The sequence below is a fragment of the Sylvia atricapilla genome, chromosome 2, assembly GCF_009819655.1.
Source record: "Sylvia atricapilla isolate bSylAtr1 chromosome 2, bSylAtr1.pri, whole genome shotgun sequence".
In the NCBI taxonomy this organism is placed as follows: Eukaryota; Metazoa; Chordata; class Aves; order Passeriformes; family Sylviidae; genus Sylvia; species Sylvia atricapilla.
Genome location: NC_089141.1, coordinates 110,583,791 through 110,598,544, shown reverse-complemented (window position 1 = coordinate 110,598,544; position 14,754 = coordinate 110,583,791). Strand labels below are relative to the sequence as shown.

The 14,754-nt window shown below is 38.3% G+C and overlaps 1 protein-coding gene across 3 annotated transcripts in view; it reads left to right on the top strand.

Moving 5' to 3' along the window:
- The window catches only part of PKNOX1 (PBX/knotted 1 homeobox 1), a 38,996-nt gene that overhangs the window by 17,057 nt on the left and 7,185 nt on the right, over positions 1-14,754 (top strand). For 2 of the 3 annotated variants that reach the window (XM_066314124.1, XM_066314125.1), the window contains 7 exons: positions 79-206; positions 1,378-1,549; positions 8,728-8,898; positions 10,343-10,442; positions 11,273-11,370; positions 13,501-13,629; positions 14,634-14,710. In XM_066314124.1, coding sequence (XP_066170221.1) covers positions 79-206; positions 1,378-1,549; positions 8,728-8,898; positions 10,343-10,442; positions 11,273-11,370; positions 13,501-13,629; positions 14,634-14,710 — 875 coding nt within the window. The remainder of the gene's footprint in view (positions 1-78; positions 207-1,377; positions 1,550-8,727; positions 8,899-10,342; positions 10,443-11,272; positions 11,371-13,500; positions 13,630-14,633; positions 14,711-14,754) is intronic. The other variant, XM_066314126.1, reaches the window with a different exon arrangement.

The following is a 14,754-nucleotide window of genomic DNA, read 5'->3' as shown; positions in this document are numbered from 1 at the left end:
TAGAACACAGCACCCTTATTTTACGTCAGGGCTACAGATTTACTCCTTTTTTTTTTTTCTTTTTTTTTTCCCCTGCAGATGCAAGTGGTAACAGAGTTAAAAACTGAACAAGATCCCAACTGCTCTGAAACTGATGCAGAAGGGGTGAGTCCTGCCCCTGTAGAATCTCAGACTCCAATGGATGCAGACAAGCAAGCCATTTACAGGTAGTGATGGACTTGTGTTCTGTCTTTTGAAGGGTGTAGGATAGGGTACAGGATATCTGGGGCTGGTTTTTTTTTTTAATAAATAAATAAGAAGTAGCTTAAATTCAGGTTGGCTGTCTCCATAGTTTGTAGGGAAAGAATGAGACTAAATAGGCTTCACTGTCAGTCATCAGCCAAGGGAAAACCTCCTGAGCTTGTGGGGTTTTTCAATTTCAGCAGGTTGAAAGGATTTTCTAAGGGTGGCTGCCAAATTTAGAAAGCTGCCTTAGACTTTAAACTGTGGTCACTATTTGTCATACTGTAGTTTTTATCTTTAATACGAGTTTTTACTTTTATTGTAATTAGGTCAATCTTTACTCCTTTTTTCTTTCAGGGTAACAATCTATTCCCGAGTAATTAGCTCAAAATGGATTAAATATTGATGTATGAGCACACTAATTTGAGATTTTTCAGTGAAAAGTGCTGTGCTAAGCAGTTTGCTCAGTTTTCATGGGGTTAAGTGTTCTTTCACTTTGACTGCTTTATAAAGATAAAATTATTATTGGTTTTCAGGTTCCCAAACAAAAAAAATCCAAAAAACCACTAAAACAGGAAAAAGCCAAACAAAACACCAAAAACCTCCACATGAGGCAGAAAAGATGTATCCATTAAGATGTATCCATTCATTTACAGACTTGTGCTAACCACATCTCCTCAGAGCATGATTTCACAGGAGGCCTCTGAACACAGCCTGAACACTCTTCTCAATTTTTTAATATTTTGTGATGTATAAGTATGGCCCACATTGAAGAATAAATTAATTTTATCAACCTTCATTTAAATCTGCATTCATCCTCTTTGTAAATCCTGAATCTCATTTCTAATGCACTGTGTTAATCTGTCTCAGTGCTACTCAATCACAGTGAAATAAACAGTCAGAGCTTTTTTGCCTGTGATTGTTCTCTTTAATTAAATATATACATATTCTACTGCTGTATTTGCCTCTGGAGTGTGGTAAATCAAAATGAAAATAAACTTCTCTCTTATTTTGCTCTAGCAAGTGGTGTTACATGCAGTCTCTTCCAGAATTAGTCACACTCACATGAGTGACTGTGAGTTTTTCTGAGCTAGATGTCTTAATTTTCATGTAAGTGAAAATACCTGTTCATGTATTTAAACTTTCTTTTTCCAGGCACCCACTATTTCCCTTGTTAGCACTATTATTTGAAAAATGTGAACAATCTACACAAGGCTCAGAAGGCACAACTTCTGCCAGTTTTGATGTAGATATTGAAAACTTTGTAAGGAAGCAGGAGAAAGAAGGAAAACCTTTCTTCTGTGAAGATCCAGAAACGGATAATTTGGTAAGTATTAGCTGTTTATTTCTGAAACAATCATCACATTTGCAGCTTCCTCCTAATTTCTAATCTCAACTGGTCCTTATAGTTTCTTCTTACATTTTTTCTGCCTGTGAGAGATCCTTCTTTATGTTAATGATTGAAAATATTTTTTAAAATTCCTTCTGACCCCCTTTCCCCTTTCATCTGTAAATTTACATTGGACTCCTCACATTTGTTTCCTCTTCTCAGCTGACATCAGTGTATTGGAGACAAAAACAAATCCTTTCCATAGCCATATTGACTCTGAAAATCAATTTTAGAGTGTCAGGTGTTTAACATATTTATCAAAAACATGTAATTGATGTAAATTTTTTCCAATTTTATGTAAATCATGGTTCTTAATGTGAGAGAAGAGCTGTTATAAGATGATCTTAGAAAATCTTTAAGATATACAATTTTTTCTCTTTCATGTCATTGACTCCTCTAGGCTTTCTGAAAGTCATTCCTATGATAAAGCTGTGATTTCCCTATTTTGAATATACCTACCTTCAATATTTTACTCAAAAATGAGAGTTAGTTCTGTTCTGCATGAAGCAGGTCTGCTGACTTGTAAGCCTCGGGTTATTTTCTTCATTTGTAACTCTGTGAATCCCACACAGAATCACTGTTTCCTCATATCTCTCTAATCCCAATTTCTTTTCAGAAGCACTTCTGAAATCTAATAGTTGGAATGTAGGAGCTGTGGTTCAGTGGATGAAGAAAGAGCAGTGGTTGTGGTTTATCTTGTCTTTTATGTGGTTTATCTTGACTTTTGATGTCTCTTACAATGTTCTCATTGATAATACTGACAAGGACACAGAGGGGATAAATGAACAGTGAGGTGGACTGGAAAATGGGTGGATCAGCAGCATGAAGTGCAGTTGAGGGCTGCTCATAAGTGCTGTTCTCCAGGGGCTGGTTGTGAAACCAGAACTGTTTAACATCTCCATTAGTGGCTGGGGTGATGGGGCAGACTGAACCCTCAGCAGGTTTGCAGGTGTTCCAAAACTGGGAGGAGGGGCTGATCCACACATGGCTTTGCCACCATTCAGAGGTACTTCACTGCTTTTGGAGAAGCAGAAAAATGGGAATCTCATGGAATTGAGCAAAGGGAATTCCAAGTCCTAATAGGGGTAAAAGACTCTTCTCAGTGGTGCCCAGTGAAAGGGCAAGAGGAAATGGGCATGAATTGAAACACAGAAGGTTCCATTAAACCTTTTTACTGTGAGGGTGGTTGAATACTACAGGCTGCCCAGAGAGTTTGGAGTCTTCATCCCTGGAGACAGTCAAACTCAGCTGGACATGACCCTGAGGAACCTGCCCTACCAGACCTTGCTTTGAGCAGGGGGGTTGGATTAAACAATCTCCAGAGGTCCCTTCCAACCTCAACTGTTCTGTGGTTTCTGTGAGCCTCCAAAGATTGGTTTCCAAAGATCCTGCTTGCCTTGGCCTGTTCCCTGTGCTTTCAGGTCAGACATAAACACACTGTCAGATCCAGCTTGCTTTGGTTTTAGTTGGGTCTGGTGTGTTCAAATAGTCCTTCCTGTCATTGACCTGTTTATGGTTTTAGTTTGTGGTTCTAGTGACAGAGTCTCTTGGTTTATGTGGCGTTGCCCTTTGCTGATGGGCTGCACAAATCTGGCTGATTTTGCTTGAGGTGGGTGAGGAATTATTTGTTTATGTCCTGGATTCCGTGGCTGCTGAGGTCACTAGTGGCTTAAACTGGAACCACGTTGCAAAATCCAAAGTCCTTGGCATTGAGCTCCTGTCCTGTGGTCGTATTGTTAGCTGTGACTTTCTGTTACTGGACACCAGATGAAACCTGAGTGCAGCTTGTCCTCTGCCTGTCCTGGAGGCTGGGAGCTCCAAACAGCTGACCTTCTGACAGGCTCTTCATCTGCTCTGGAGCAGTGAGCACAAGTTTCTGTCAAGTTGTGAACTGCCTAGCGTGGCTTTCAGTCTCTTTTCAGCTTGAAATATTGGTGTTTGCCACAAGGAAGCCTGTAGATAGGCAGGTTTTTTCTGCCTCGTGTCACATATATATTTTTAATAGAGATTTAAAAGTCTCTCTTTTGTAGCAAGAAATTGTGCACCTTTGTTCCATCTTCTGCTCATGCTGTCCTCCCCTTTTTAACTCCAATGTTAATTCAGCCATTCATCTGAAAGGAGAAGCTGTTAAGACTGATAATTAGATTGGGCTAGAAGGGTGGATCAAACAAATAAGGTGTAAGTGTTTGCTCAGTAGGATCAACTCGGAGCCAGAGCTAAACTGAGATGAACTAAAAAGCCAAATTCAAGTCCTATCTGAAAATCACAGGCCTGTTACAGTAAGGAAATTGCTCAGCTGTTTCATTTTTTTTTCCTTTTGCCTCTTTGAGATGTGGCATGTAGAACTCAGTTTTTCTGTGACAGAGCTTCATGGGACAGCTCCAAAGCAACAGAATATAATTCCATGCTCCATGCTGCCTGTGGGCTAATTAAGTAGATAACAGAAATTATGAAGGGTCACAGATAGTGATTGTAGGGTCACTTACAAGTCCTGGCAATGTTCCACGTTGTGCCCTCACTTGAAGCGCCTTGAATACTCCACAAGAGGAGTTTGGAGTTCATCCAGAGGACCACAGAATGTTAATCTGGGTGGCAGAGGCATTAGATCAGTTTGACCAGAAAGGAAGTTCATTAAGAGCAGTGGATGCTTGTTCCAATTTGAGTAGCTCTTACTAAGCTATGGCCTAGATTATCTTGTTACTTTGGTATTATAATTTCCATTCTAAATTAATAGCTTCCTGCTTTAGTATTAAAAAGGATTTCAGCATTGGGAAATGTGGGTAGCATCCACCTGAAATTTAATTTTAAGGATACTTGTAAATTGCTAAATTTCCTGTAAATGAGGCAAACCCTTGTTACTATCTAGTTGGAGGGTTTCTGTGCTAAGGATTCGGTTCTTCCCTGTTAAGCTTTCCAACATCAGTTGGTGATCTTGAATCAGCATGGCAAAGGATCATAATCACTGCAGAAGAATTGTTACCAGGCCTTTTTTTTCACTTCTGCAGCATCTTTCCCAGGTCTGGGTGCAATCCTGGGCCACGTGCTCTGGGATGACCCTGTGGTTCTTCCTGCAGATCCCCTGTTTTCAGATCCTCTGGGAAGGAAGTGGAAGCTGAAGGTTGTGCTCATGTTCTTACTAGACTGGAAATGTGATTTCTTAGAGCTTTAACTTCCTCTGTATCTTCTTGAACGTCCCCTTAGTCCTTTTACCAAGCATCAGAAGACGTGTGTTTGCTGTCACTAACCAGATCTACGTCATCTTTGTTGCTGCTTTCTGGAAGTGTGCTCAGCTTATCCACATGACTTGGAGTGTCATCTTTTGGAGCTCCACACCCTTTTCCCCTCACCCTTTGTTATCCCTGCCTCGTTTTCACAGATAAAACAGATCCTGGAATGAACCAAGGCACCAACTGCTCTTTGTTCTCAGTTAGTCTCCTTTTGTGCATAGGACATCCACAGACAGACTCCTCCATGTCTAAGAAGTTGTTCAGCATGGCTGCTTGCAGAGGTTTTTTTAGACCTTTCACAGATTATTTTATGTTTTAAGGCATTCATTGCTTAGCACTCATTTGTTGCTCACTGCTAACCCAGGGGCTGCAGAAATACCATGTTGCCTTGGGGTGTTTTTTTCTGCCTCTTGTGTAGCTTCTGTTCAGAGTAAACTCTTCCCACACACGGGTAGATTTTTTAATTTCCCCACATTTATAGCACTATGGGATGGTTTAGGCTGGACTCCAAGCTCAAGAAGTTTGTAGTCAAGCTCCTGCACACAGAGTAGGGTCAGCTGTGAAGTCAGGGCAGGTTACTTATGGCTTTGTCAAGTCTAAGACAAAATACAAATCAAGGAGTGTTAAATATACTCTCCCTTTTGTATTTGAACAGGACACTGCCTTTTTTGAAGACCCCCGAGTTTTTTGTTTCGTTTGGGGTAAGGATTTTTGGTTCAGTACCCTCTTCTCAATTCTCTTGAATTCTTAGTTGTGTCAGGAGCCTGAGTTGTAGAGGTGAAGCCAGCTGATGTCATTTGAATATTAACCAAGCCTTTCTGAACAGTGCTTTTGCTGTTTTAATGTGGAGACCTGTCCCATAAACCTCTAGTTACACCTTTTCTAGCAATGTCTCCTAGCTAGGGACTCAAAATAGAGGAGAGAGCTTATCAAATCAAAACAAATGAAAACAAAATAGCTTTTCTTCTAGAGTTCGTGTTCTTCCGCTGAAAATCTAAATTGCAGGAGGATTTGGGGTCAGGGAGGTAGGTGAGCTGTGAATGTAAAGATACAATTTCTGAAATTTGGAGACATATTGATACATGAATAGGCTCTGAATAGCAAGAACTTGAAGATTTTTCAATAATTTTTCTTCTTCTGCTTAATAGTTTACTATTATCTTTATTTAAAACAATTTCAACAATAGTGGAAGGTGTCCCTGCCCATGGCAGGGGTTGGAACAGGATGAATTATAAGGTCTCTTCCAAGACATTCTAGGATTCTGTGAATATATCTCATGGTTACTTCATCTTCGTGCATTTCTCTGAAGTGATACTCCAGTTTTATTGCTACAGCTGAAAAGACTGAATCAGTTATAAAATTGCACTTTTCTGTGGCATATTCTAAGCAGTGGCACTGAACAAATGAAATATTACTGCTACTGTGACCTGTCTGAAAACACTTCTTTGTATTACCTTTGTCCAACTTGAGTTATTTTATCAGGAGTTCTTGGTTTCTGTAGTTTCAGGCAAAAAGTGAACTTCTGCTGCCATTAAGTTTGCTCCACCTGTTCTGCAAGAGAGCAGGAGCCATATGGCCACAATTAATGTAGCTGTAAATGAATTAGTAAGTCCTGGTGACAGGCAGGGCATATTTACCAAGTTTTGTTTTCCTCCTAACCACAGCAGCACAGCTTCCTGCAGCAGTGGTGTGATGGAGAGGGGCTCTGCAGAAACCTGGGGAGTGTTACTGAGCTTGGACTTGGGGTTAATTTTGACTTTAATTCAATTTTCACCTCAAGTCTCAACCATCAATTTTAAACTAAGTCTAAGCTGAGGAAAGGACTCTCATTTTTCCTCCAAGCACATGCTGATAAATAAATAGTACAAATTTGGCTAATGTTTAAAAATACCCAGCTCTCTTGACTGAGCAAAAATAAACTCATCTCTAATATGGTCAAATATTCTATGTCCAAAAGCATATTTTGCTACCTCAGTTTTAGCTGAGTGTTTAAAGCACTCACTAACATGATGTGCAATTTGTTGATCAGTTACACAGAAGAATTTTCTATTTTAAGCATTTTTGTCTCTGAAACAGAGACAGAATTTCTTGAAACACAGATAACCTTTGTTTTGTGTTAAAATTTAGTTACATTTGCATGCTTTAACTTTGTTGTGTTTCAAGGTGCTTAAGCACAGTTTAAACAGCAACCTGGGCTGGGTTAGAAAATCACTGGTTTGTCTCAGTGCTGGGTCACTGCACTCAGTGTTTCAAAGGCTTTCAGTTGTTACCAGATATTAATTTGGATCAACTCCCTCAAATCTACAGCTCAGGTTTTTCTGCAGCTGTTTTTTGAAAGATGTATGTTTGGCTTTTTTTCTTTTTATCCCTGAGAAGAATTTTTTTTTTTTTAATCACTTTATTTCCTAATTTTTTTTCATCTTGTTTAACACACAGTTGTCTACATAGAGTGAGTGTCCTAGAACCTTTTGCTGAAAAAACAGGGAAAAGATCTCAATGAAAGCTAAAATGTCATGATGGAGAGGGGAACACACCCAAAAGTTTTCCTGCCTTGATCTCCTTTGGGTGACTTGAGCAAAGGCACCTTCAGCTCCCAGTTGGGTGCTTGAGTTGAAAGTAATAAATAGATAAATTAGTTTGGAGAGTATAATTTCTGTTCACTGGATTCAGTGCTCTGCCCAGGTAAATAATAACTCATATAAGATAGATTTTTCCAGAAAATTGTCAAGTCAAGCTCTGCACTGTGCTTCAAAATTTCAGCTGTTCAGTTTCATATAACTGAAGGATATTTGTCTCAGAAATCCAACACAGCAGAGGAATGTTTGGGGTGGCATGTTGTATAAAAAATAATTACTTTGCTGGTGTATTGTGTACATATTTGAATGTCCTGGATTTCCTACTGCTTTTAGACCATCTGGATTTGGTTTTAGCTTCTGATCTTCTGCCATGACCCTTACAATCACCTAAGCTATTTTTATGCAGTATGTAATACCATTGGTTATCCAGGCTTACAGTGTTTTCTCACAGCGAGCATGACAAGTATTCTCCTCACATGCATATCTCCTGTACTTGGATTTTAGCTTAAACATGGATTTATTTTTTTTAATTTGGTTTAGTGCTTTGTATTTAATGTTTTGTATTTCAGAATCAGTCTCCTCATCTGAAAGTTCTCACAGGATTTTCCCTGAGAGTTGTTCATGTTGGACATACAATCACAGAGGGACTTAAAAGCTGTAGCACTGAAGAACTCTTTGATTACTTTAAGCTTTATTGAGCAGTGTAAATTTGGGACCTCTTTATTCTGATTTTACTGGAAAATAAAAGCTTTCATCCTCCCTAGCAATCTGTGGGACAAATTTATGCTTAATCACAGGAGTGTCTTCTTTCTCATTGGATGTCAAACTCATCTGTACCCTTCTGGTTTCCTTGTGTCAGGGTGTAAACCTGGAGCTGAACCTGGTGTTTCTGATTTCTAGAGCTCCAGAGAACTGCTGCTGGCCAAGCCTGTCCCAGCCCTGCTTTCCAAATATTTGCTGTGGATGGGATTGCTTTCCATCACTTCCAGTCTTATGTGGTTTGTGACCCAGAACTGTTCCAAGGGGTTAAAGACCATGTGGATGTCCAAGCTCATCCTGTGACACCTGAACTGCTCTGTGTCCCTGAAGTGTCACACAGGACAAAGATCACTTTGTTCTCCTCTTTTGTTTCCCCTGTGTGGCAGTTCACTTGAGTTCCTTTCACATTCCAGGATTTAGCAATTAGCACTTCTGCTTTAATTGGGTGATCTTCGTTACTGGTCTTCATTTGCTTAAATCTCACATTAAATATATTTTTTTCATGAGAGTTATTTTGTTTCTGATTTTTTTTTCCCCCAATTCTCTCTCTCAGATGGTAAAAGCAATCCAAGTTCTGCGTATCCATCTGCTGGAGCTAGAAAAGGTTAATGAACTCTGCAAGGATTTCTGTAGTCGTTACATTGCCTGCCTGAAGACAAAAATGAATAGTGAAACTCTATTAAGTGGAGAGCCTGGAAGTCCTTATTCACCTGTGCAATCTCAGGTGTGTTTCAAATATTGTTCAGTGGATTTTTGGCTTAGATTTTCTTAAGAAGTTGCAGCTAGACTTCTTTCACTATCAGTTTGCAAACAGTTTCTGCAGTTTCCTGTATTCCCTCAAATCACTTATGAAGAGCAGAAAGAGGGAGGTTTTTGTTTGTTTTGTGGGTTTTTTTCTGTGTGTTTTTTGTTTAGTTATGGGTTTTTTGTTGTTGTTTGTTTTTTCGTTTTGTTTTTTTTGTGCCACTGCCCGGTGGACAAATTTGTTGACATGTGCCCAGAGCACAGAGTCAATTTTTAATTGTCTTCCTTTTATGATTTTCTCTCAGTTCAGCAAGTGGAGATATTCAGAATAGCCTGGATTTGTTATTTGGTTGGAAGGAGGTCAGGAAACAGAATAAACAAAGAAAATTTTGCTTGTTAAGGCCTCCTTAGTCTGCCTCCTTCATTAAAATATTGAGATGACTGATACATTTTATACACAACCTGTATTCTGGAATGCACAGACAATATCTAATGGATTAAAGTTGCAATATTGCATTTTCTGTATTAAATGGGCTGCAGTTAATAGGTCATGGTTGATGGTTTTGCTGTCAGAGGCTGCAGAGTGAGCCCTGCCACCCCAGTACCCACTTGATCCTGAGTCTTAGGGCATGGCCCTCCTCTGAATTACTCATGTGTCTGATGCTCTGTATTAAAAAAAGCCCCAATGACTTTGAAACTTCATTTTCTGGACTCCTTATTTGGGTTTTGATGTCTGGTAGTGTGGAAAGGAGATTCTAAAATCAGGCAAAAACAGCTTTTAAAAGGTTTTTTCCTGTATTTCTCGTACAGTTTTCTGTAGACACACGAGGGACCCATTTTGCATTTGCTATCAAAAGAGATTATTCATACATATTAAGGAAATGTGTAAGAGTTTGCATGTTCAGGGTTGAGTAAGAGCTATCTTGAGCAGAATAAAGCATACTGAATATTTAATACATTATGTTCAAATTGAAGGAATTAAGGTAATAAGTAAAATTCTAAAGCTTCGATGCTTGTGATAAGAGCATCAAGGGTCATTTCATTCGTCCTCTTTCCCTCTTGTCTTTGGAAACTGTTTCTTATTCTTTATATACCTAGAACTAAAATGTCTCAAAACTGTTTTACATCTTTCCTTAGCAGTTGCTTTCATGAGGGTTTTCAAAGGTAATGGTTGGTGATAAAGAGGAAGTTAATGTAGGTAATGATGAACCCCTAATGAAGGATCTTTCTCTTTGAAGGTAATCCTGTGATTGAACTCCAAACATATTTTAGAGCCAAAAATATGTAATGCTAATTATAAAAATACACCAGCATGCTTGATCTCCTTACAAAAAAAAAAAAAAAAAAAAAAAAAAAAACACAAAAAAAAAAAAAAGAAAAAAAATTCTAAAAAATATAAGCAACTAATTGTTTTATTTTTCTAGCAAATTCCAAGTGCCATTGCAGGCACACTCAGTCCCCAAGGGATCGTGGTGCCAGCATCAGCATTGCAGCAGGGAAATGTAACTATGGCAACAGTAGCAGGTATGACACACTAAAAACAACTGGCACCTTGCTCTTCATCTTGGTTTCTTTTATGGTTGTTACAAAAACTACACAAATACTTTTTAAAATGTGTTTTAATACCTGAAAAGTTGTTGAAGTACAGTCAAGTGCTTTACTGGTTTATGAATGTTTAATTTATATTTTTTCCAAGTGTGTCTATGGGAGTGGTAGTTACATATATAATATTAAGAGATCTTAATGTGCAACACTACATTTGTTAAAAGATGTTTCCACAGACTGTGGCGTTTTACTTTTTTTTTTCCCTTTAAAAAGAAGAATTCTATTTGACAAAAACCTGCATTAGCTAAAACATTGCATTTGGCTGCCTCATGCTCCTTGGAGTTTGGAACCACACCTACAAGTGTGTGAAATCCTCGATGTCCTTGTTATAGGGAAATCACATTTGAGATGAAATGTTCAGTCTTGCTTCTCAGCAAGGTTTTAATTCAAACCCAGCTGCCCTAAGCACTGGCCACACACAGGTGTAATTTTGGTGTTGTGACCTTTGTTGGCTGAAGACTCAGCTCAGTCAAAACAACATGAGGAAGTGTTTTATAGCCTGATAACCGTGGCATTTTCCTCTGAAAATAGATTTAGAAGGCCTAAAATACACAGAGAAATATAACCCAATTTTGTGAATGGATGAAAATTTTAGTGTAGCACAGAGCACATCTTGCATGCTGACTAGAAAAGAATAATTGATATAAAATCAAAGGTCTTGTATGGTGTGCAGTGCTGATGTGTTTAATGAGAATAATACTTGAAGGGCTTTTTCTTCCCCATAATCTGTATTTCTGTTTTGCTTCAAGGGGGGACAGTGTATCAGCCAGTCACTGTGGTCACTCCACAAGGACAGGTGGTGACACAGGCACTGTCACCTGGGACTATTCGGATCCAGAACTCTCAGGTTTGTTTCAGTAGCCCCACAGAATGGTGTTCTGGGTGGTTTTAGGAGTTTTGATTTAAGTTTGACACACTGGCAGAATGAGCTCTGTGTACACACAGAGTAATTAATTGTAAATTGGTGCAGCCACTGCTGTGGGAATTACAGGTTGTATAATGTGTCATAAGGTCTCCCTTGCCACAACAGCTCCCCAGAGTTCCTCCTGTTAATTGTGTTCCTTTACTGATGCCAGAAGAGTATAGGTACATGAAATTAAAAAATAAACAACTAAAATTAAAAAAAAAAAAAAAAAAACACAAAAACAACCACCCCTAAACCAAATGAACAAAAAAAAAAAAAAAATCCAAACAAACAAAAAAAAACCCCCCACAAAAAAAAAAAAAAAAAAAAAAACAAACAAAAAAAAAAAAACCACACAAAACTAAACAAACCAAGAACAATAAAAACCCCAAAACAAAACAAACAACAACAACAAAAAAAAAACACCAATACAAACCAGAAATCCCTCTTGAGGGAAATTAATATTTTTTCAGTGATTATAACTTTTCTAATCATGGAACTATGTTTATGGCTGGATAGATTTAATGTACTGCATTAAAGTGCCACACTGCTGTTAGGAGAAATTTGACTTTTTATCACAGTGGCAACCACTAGTACTGTGAAACTGTATGTATTTCACAGTTTATCTATTTTGAGAAGCATTTTTCTATAAAACCTTCACAATATTTAGTTGAGACTCTGGACGAGCCTCAATTTTGTCTCCTTATACTCTAAAATATAAAGGCCAACCCTCTTAAGAGCTGGATCTGAAGAGTTCAAAGAAACAACCAAAGAAAAAGAGACATGAAAATTTGACCATCTTCTGATACAGAAAACCTTGCTAGCTTTCTCTGGAAGTGGTAAACCAAACCTTCCTGGAATCTGGATTTAATTAAAAATGTGAATGAGGAGCTCCCATCTCCACAGTGTAAAATCTGTTGGTAATCACTGACTCACTGGCTTATTTTCTCCCCTTTTTGTGGCCTTCCAACCAAAAAAGTGTGCACAGAGTGTTCTTTGAATTGGCAGGAGCATATCTGGGCTCAGCCATGTTCTCCCCTAGAACACAGACAGCTCTGTCCTCACACACCTCTCAGGCAGAAATGTGTAAAATTACTCTCCTGGACTGCAGGGATTTTGAAAAATTGGGTGGTTTTTTTTACCTTTTATGAAAAAAATAAAATGCTGAGAGGAAAATAACGCCTCTAGCCTATAAATAAAAAAAGGGCTTGACCTTCTGTATACATCTGTGACTGCTCTTGATGTTAGTAGGAGTTTCCAAACTCACCCATGCAAAGGTCACCTATAGAAAATTTTTCTTCAATATCCTCTTTTTCAGTGTTTCAGAATGCTGTGGAGGTAGGGAAAAACACTGCAGAAAAGCTACTGAAAGTTCATTATAAAGTCTCCATAAGCAAGCAGGTTATTTAGAATGTAAGACATTACTTTGGAAATTAAAATGTGCTCCAAATATATATTTGTAGTAATTTGATAGCCTAAACCTTGTTTAAAACTCATTTCCTACATATTGATTGGCTTAAGAAATTACTCCAATTTGTCTGGAAAACCTGATTTAGAATTATTTTGGTTACAATTGTCTGAAATAGAATCTTATATGCAATTTATGTGCTTTTTTTTTTTGATTTCTGCATAAGCATTTAAGAATGTGTTCCCAAATGTTCAGATAACCAATGTGCAAATGATTTGATGAAGCCATGAGAAGTGAAAAACAAAGAGAAAGAAATATTAATATTTAGGAAGTAGTTGTATGAATGTTGTAAAGTGAATTATAGGTTGTACTGTATAGATCTTAATGCTTTTTGAGAATTTATTGCATTTATATAGAAGGACCTTTAGCATCTTGGTTTGCAATAGCAGCATAAGAATTAATTTTACTTTGTCCTTCATTTAAGTCTTAAAATCAGTAATATTTCACAGCTTCCATAGTTGTTTGTGTTTGCACACAGTGAGCACATTCAAGATATTCAAGCCTAATTTCTTTTCATCCCTTCTATAAATGAGTTGTTCATTCACTGATACAAAACTGCCATTCCTATGTTAAGTGCCTTATTTCTCCTAAAATTACATGTGCAGCTCCAGTTGCAATTAAACCAAGATCTAGGCATCTTGCATCAAGATGATGGCTCATCAAAAAATAAGAGAGGAGTTCTTCCCAAGCACGCTACAAATGTGATGAGATCTTGGCTTTTTCAGCACATAGGGGTAAGGACTGAGCATGGCCAGTTTTTTATGTAGCTCTTTCGTGTGGTCTCTTAACTATTTTTCTTTATAAACAAGGTAAATTTATTGTGTTGTCAATTATGGAATCTCAGTTCAGTTTCCCCTGGAGTCATTTGGAGTAGTTCCACAGTCCAGCTGGTTGACTTTTATTAATACTTCAATAAATATGTTACATTTGTACTGCATGGTCTCAGTAAGTGTTGTTACAAGGAACCTTTCTTCATTTCACTGTGTTGAGAACTTAATGCTCTCTACACCCTGGCTCATGGCACAAGGAAAACTAATTCTGCCTGTATTTTGCAGTGTTTTAGGGTCATTTTTAGCCGAGGAAAATTCCAAATTTTCTGTCTTCATCTCCTTTCTAATCCTTGTGATGTGTACCAAGCACATCGCTGTCTACTTGTGCTTTCAGTTGTCTTCCCTTTGCATGAACACCCTGAAAGGATAAATGGCTCTCAAGCTCTTACAGTGTTGAGCTGATTGATACTTTGCCTTTTACAACTGTTTTGCAGCAGAGAACTGATCCTGGGAAGCTGCGTGTGCACTTCTTGTGTTACATGCCCCATCCTCATCTGCTTAGAGCAGCTTTATTTAACTGCAGAGTGCTCCTCAGTTCTCTCATATGACACTGCCCTGGCCAGCAGAACTAATCAGAGCTGCTCACATGCTGTGCTGCCCAGGGATCATGCTCTTTAATAAAGACTGTCAGCCATGAGAAGCTTTTTCTTCTGAATTACACAGCAGCAGCTTCATGGTGCCACAGTCACTCTCAAGGATAAAATCAGGGGTTTTTGTGTAGTAAAGCACTCTTTGTTGAATTATTTAGGTCTGTAAAAGTTTGTGATGTTTCTAAGGTTTGTGTTTTAATGAGTCAGATGGCCTTAATCCACCCTCTTCAATCAGATGTAATAAAGGAGCTCTTATTTTTGATGAAGAGATGAAAAACAAGCTTATGCCTTTTTTGTTTGCTTTTCTGGCCTCTGTAGCATCCATATCCAACAGAGGATGAGAAGAAGCAGATTGCAGCACAAACAAATCTGACACTACTCCAGGTTAACAACTGGTAAGAGCAAAGCCCTTAACATAATATCTGTCCTTGTCTCCATG